This window comes from Epinephelus lanceolatus, chromosome 20, assembly GCF_041903045.1.
Source record: "Epinephelus lanceolatus isolate andai-2023 chromosome 20, ASM4190304v1, whole genome shotgun sequence".
NCBI classification, from domain to species: Eukaryota; Metazoa; Chordata; class Actinopteri; order Perciformes; family Serranidae; genus Epinephelus; species Epinephelus lanceolatus.
Window position 1 is genome coordinate 35,214,651 of NC_135753.1, and position 6,000 is coordinate 35,220,650.

The window sequence follows — 6,000 nt, forward strand, 5'->3', positions numbered from 1 at the left end:
AACATACAATGACAACATTTTCTTCTGGCGACTGGGCTGAAGAATATCAGGTCATTTTAGTGCAAACAACCCAATATGTCTTCAGCAAGCAGGCTCTTGATTGGCTACTGATTCCGAAGTCATGGCACCCAAAGCCCGATTTCCACCAAGCACTACAGTTCAGTTCAGTTCAGTACGTTTTCTTTCCCGTTTCCACAGTGAAAAGTTGTGGATGGTACCAACAGAAGCGTTCCTTAGCGTCCCCATGTTTGGTCCCCCCTCTGTTGGGGTACCTAGCACACAGATCTGGTACTAAAAGGTGGAGCTGTGAACACTGCAGTCTGATTGGTCAGTAGAGGACGGTCACTCCGCTCAGGGCTGAGTTGTGTCTGGTTTTGAGGCTCATGTTTTACATATATTAATAAACTGTAACTATAAAAATAAAGGATATTTTGTTGCCTCTTGCAGCAGCAGCAGCAGTCGTTGAAAACATAACTTAATTCTCTTGGCTGCCTGCCAGCAATTTCACTGTTTGACCATGACTTTAGTTGTTATTGTCTCTCTTGGATAACATACACTTTTAGTAATGAGTGGATCTTCACGAGTGGAAAAAAAGTGTTGCAGAGCGTTGGTTCTGTAGGCTCTGGCGACACTTACCAAATATGCTATTTTTAAATATCCCATGGAGAGAGACTCTCACTGCAGCCTGTTTTATTTTGTTCTGTAAATGGGCGTGCAGCCTCTTTCTATGGACGATAAACGAGGTGCAGACTTCCATCTGTGTCACTGCTGAAGAGGAAATACAGCAAGTGCTGGATGAAGCAGTGAGTGTGGTGGAAACGCCAAATGAGCCTAGGGTCGAGGTACCATGTCTGAAGGGTTACTTTTGGTTCCAGAGGTACCATACTAATGGTATTTGATGGAAACCAGGCTTAACATGACAAAACCCGAGAATCTTGAAATCCCAAATATTTCATAGAACACTGAATACAACTGAGGAAGTATATGATGTCACATTTCTATGATACATATATGCATACACTGTATAAACATGGATTTTCTATGTGGTTATGCATGCACAATTCTGTGGTCAGACTGTTAAGAAAGCTGTTTTTACATAATATGTAATAAACTCATGGATTACTCAGCACACTCTGGCTGTGCCCTGCAGATCAACTTCCAGCTCTGCTCCAGACTCTGGCCCCCCCACCTAGGTGTGAACCCTGCCAGAGTGTGAAAGGACCTCCGGGCGATCCAGGAGCACCAGGACCCAAAGGCTCAATGGGAACTCCAGGCTACCCTGGCAGGAGTGGCAATCCCGGTTACCCAGGACCTCCTGGAAGGCAGGGTCCTGTAGGCCTGAAAGGTGATATGACCTGTAATTTGTTCAGGGATGATCAACACAGTATGACTGATATGTGTTATCTGTATTTAATGCTCCTTTTTACGTCAGTGGTGTTGGATCCTCGGCGTGAAATGATAACAAAAATCTCTCAATCCGTCTCTTATCCCTGATGAAAACAAGACAATAAATAACAACACAACTTCATGAACAAGAGCTAGGACGAAATTTATTGCTGCTTTCATCAACGATTAAAATCAAAAAAGTGTCAACGATGAACAAATTGGATGTGTTGATGTTCACTGTAGCCCATAAAACAAGATCATTAAAGGAGCGAACATCAGTGAAAGTCAGCAGAGCAAAAGACAACAAATACTGAATGCAAACCCATCTCAATGAGCTGTCTTTGATTTATCACCACTTCAAGACGGGGAGTGGCTAATCAGCTGTGAAAGATGCCAAACTGTACCACTCCTCTGCTGTGTTCCATTTCCACTCGTTAGGTCAGAAGAATGGCAGGGGCGGAGCCAGACGTTGTAAACATTCAGGGCTCGGTCCAAACCTAGGGGAGTCCAGGGGCATGTTTCCCTGATGGAGATTTTCCACAATTTAGCGCAGCTTTATGCACTAATTTTCAAGCCACCTGAGATAACAGAATGCCTAAAACTCTGTACATCATTTGGGAAAAACATGATAATTGCAAAGTAAAAAAAGAATCCTGTAGAGTCTACATCCTATTTTGTATCCAATTGTTCTCAAACTGTCTTCATCCCTCTGAAACCAGAGCACAACATATGTTGAGGATGACTAATTTTCAATCCTGATGTCTAAAAAGGAGACAAACACTGCCTGATCGTACTATTTTAAAGTTACATAACATAGACCCTTTTACTGTTGGTAAATAAGCTTACGTGTTTTGGTGGGCGAGGCTTAGCTGGAGGCAAAACAACTGACCCACCAACCAGAGTGCTCCTCCCCATAGCAACAGTTGCTAACTTACTGGGGTTCATCAAACACCGCCCCAGGCTGTGTTCTCCCAGAGCTCTCTAGCTGGCAAACGTGGATAAATCAGTGAGTTATATTATGTGACTCGAGATATCCAGAACGTATTCCCGGAGTAGTTTTTATTCCAGTCACTGACATACTCGAGGGGCGAGAGAGCTAGCAACCGTGGGAGGGCAGCTCACATTAGTGGCCATGGCTAACGTCAGACATCGGGACAAAACGACGATTTTCACAAGTTTTCGGATATGTCATGTAATACCTGTTCACTCAACTGTAGCCACGTTTGTTCTCTATCACTGATACTGCGTTTTGGACAGACCGATCGATTCAATTCAAATTACGAGAAAGTTAAATCTCCCAGTATTTTCCATTGTTTCCTATGGGAATGAACCCCAGCGAGGCTTGGCTTGTCGAACCCAGCAACAGTAACTAAGGGGGAGGGGGGGGGGGGGGGGGGGCATGGGCGGGTCTTGACAAAGGGTGGATTCTGCAAAGACATTAGCTAGCACTAGCTAGCAAGTTCTGTTGACTTCTTTCAGACAGTGGAGGGAGATGATGTGAGTGGTGCGTTCAGAAATACTCATTTCGAGTGCTGGAGCTCACTCTGACACAAACTGGACCATTCGTAAATTCAAATGTACTGTTTGGTTATCCAGGGCACCGAACTCTAGGCACTCTGTCTGGGAGACGGAGCAACAGAGCGCTGAGCAGAGTGAAGTGTGATTAACATAAAAGTTCATTTGAACCCCTCCCATAATAACCTGGGCTGCTCTAGATGCAAATCAGGGGTTCCCCAACAATGCAAAGTAGATTAAGTCCTCAAGACTTCAGAATATTCGGCCAACAGAAGAACATTAACTCAATTATATTAGATTTATTTCAGGAATAGCATAGATTCAGGACTTTGGAGAAAACATGTGGGGGTGGAGCCCCAGACGCCACCCCTCTGCTCCACCCCTGGACAACAGCAACTTCATAGTGTCAAGCTTGGCTGAAAACACTGCGGGAAGAGGCTGAAATCTGGACTCGAGAGAAGAGAGTTTAATCAGAGAGCCTGTGTCTCAAATTGGAGGCTTGGGAGTTAGAAAGAGGTGGAAATGTACCATCCTGGGAGAGCCTAATGAAAGACACAATTAAGTTGGATTGTAGCAAGTGGAGGATCAACCATTTTGGAGCTGCTATAGGGACCAAAAGACCATTTAATCTCATTTAATCTGACTCTTGCAAGTCCCCAAACTGTATGGGAGTAAAAGACTAAATCACTGCAGTACCCTTTTAACAGTGTGGTTTGGTTCTTTATGAGCCACTCAGTGAACAGATTCAGTTTCAGACTCTCATGTCTGTCAGTCCATCACTTTAATACCTGACAAAGATTGAGATGATATTTTGCAAAGACATTCATGTCACCCCGAAGGTGAATCCCACTGACTTTGGTCATTCTCTGACTTGACACCTAGTGCAGGGGTGTCCAAACTTTCCTAGAAAGGGGCCAGAGTAGATTATGCGCTCTCACACACCCATGAAATAGCCATCAGGAGCAATTTGGGTTTCAGAATCTTGCTCAAGGATACTTCAACATGTGGAGGAGCCAGGGATCAAACTGCCGACCTTCCGATTAGTGGACGACTTCTAAACCACAGCGGCCCCGCGTCATGACACCCGTTAAGATTCAACATATTGGGGTATACTGCAATACTGTCAGCAAGTATGTCTCAACGTGGTGCACTGAAGCTACCGTGACCATACTGGACATAAATGTTACCCAAAAGTTCAAGTAAGAGCTTCAGATAACACGGTTAGATGAATCCAGGTTGTAGGAAAAGAACGAATTAGTGAAATAAATTGCTGTAGTGTTACCTTGTAATGAAAGAATGCAGACTCCTTCACAGCGCTGGACAGAGTCGCTTCAGAGGGAACGCAGCTCCCTGCAGCTCTCAATCTGACAGCTCATTTATAGACGCTCTAATCCTATTTTTTAAAGCAGACAAATTATGTCTCCAGGTGACATGGGACCAAGAGGGCTCAAAGGCAGCAAAGGAGAAGGTTACATCGGACCTCCAGGACCACCTGGACAGCCAGGTATGTGAAAAGCCCATCTATCAGCCTGTTATTTCGGGAATGTCTTCACCCATTAAGCAATTTCAGCAACCTAACCACGGTGTTCTGACATCTGGCCTTTCAGGTCTGTGCATTTTTAACAAAAAATGCATCAAGGCTGTTTGCCCTGGTGCATTTTTAATAAATATGTGGGTGGGCACTGTTTGATCTTCATTTTCAATGAGTACTTTTAGTGACAGCCTGGTAGGTGGGGTGAGGGCACGTTACAGACAGTGAGGGCTGTATTTCTCTGCGGAAGCTGTAATAGCTTATTAATTCATGAGTAGATGTAATTTATGATCCAGCAGGAGCTATTTTTAGGTCATAGTACAAGAACTATGATCAAATTTAATGGAACTTTCTTGCTATAAATGGGGCAGAAATACTACTTTATATTCTTCTATTTTGACTCTGTTTATCACGGCAGGGATTCAAGGCCCCCGCGGCTTCGATGGCATCGGCCATCCAGGAAACCAGGGAATCCCAGGAAAACCAGGACCACCAGGAGATCCTGGCAAACGGGGCAACCCAGGGGTTCCAGGGGTGTGTGATGTTTCCATGTGCTATCAGACCTACAACCTCAGGGAACATTACAGCAAAGGACCCAACATCTGATGACACAGCAGCCTGGGAGAGGCTGCCACTGAACACACCCGCGTGTTCCGGGGAGGAGATTTACTGTAATACTGACTTCCAGAGACGTTTCTGACTGGTGACTCCTTTATGACAAAGTGTGTGTGGAGAACAGCTGCACTGGAGGCAGAAATGACCTCATTAGTTGAGTTTAACTGAAATAGGCTGGGCATTGATTCATGATCATGGAATTCATGATGAAAGACGGTCCGCAGACTAGCGACCAAGCTTACTGAGGCTAACATGGCTACTTTACACTTTAAACCTGCAGAGGTTTAAACAGCAGATGGTGAGGTCTAATCAGGAGGAAGTCAGATGAGCGCCAAAATGGTTGTAACTGACTTTTGTTGGTTCTTGTGTAAATAGAAACAATATAGGATTGGGAATAACATTAAAAATAGCTACCTCCTCTTTTACCTGAGTTACTCTTTATGTTTAAGTTAATGTTACTGAAGGCTTTGCTAATGCTTCCAGGCTAACATCACCAGCAGTTCCATCGGATTTCAAGGCAACACCCAATGCACAGAAAACACATATCTGCTTCTCATTTGGTAAGGCTAATAAGCAGTGCAAGACAAGTGCAACCCCCCCACCCAAATATTTCTGTTTCTTTATGGTTTTTGTTCAGCGTGTTCTCATCCCAACTCGTCCATTGCCAATGCTTTGTCAGTGGACCTACATATCAACATATGACGTCATCAGTTTTCAAAGAAAATGTAGAGTTTCTGCTTGTTAAATGCATACAGTCTTTTTCATAATAAACTCACAACACTTCCCAATACCCCCCCCCCCCAGCCCTACCCCTACATTTGCGCGTTCCCGCGAGGGGTAGTGGTGTCCCAATTCCTTTTTGCGTGTAGGGGTAGGGGGCATAACGAGGGGTAGTGGGTATGAAACTAGCCCTTTGGAGCGAGGGATTGCAAATGTTGACTTGCCAGCGAGGG

General features: G+C 44.6%; 1 protein-coding gene across 1 annotated transcript in view; it reads left to right on the forward strand.

The window, feature by feature from the left end:
- LOC117264469 (uncharacterized) overlaps nucleotides 1-5,472 on the forward strand; it is a 100,624-nt gene extending 95,152 nt beyond the window's left edge. Inside the window, exons 30-32 of the mRNA XM_078162608.1 lie at nucleotides 1,151-1,345; nucleotides 4,328-4,405; nucleotides 4,851-5,472. Of these exons, the coding sequence (XP_078018734.1) occupies nucleotides 1,151-1,345; nucleotides 4,328-4,405; nucleotides 4,851-5,038 (461 nt within the window). The 3' untranslated portion in view covers nucleotides 5,039-5,472. The remainder of the gene's footprint in view (nucleotides 1-1,150; nucleotides 1,346-4,327; nucleotides 4,406-4,850) is intronic.
- Nucleotides 5,473-6,000: the final 528 nt, after the last annotated feature.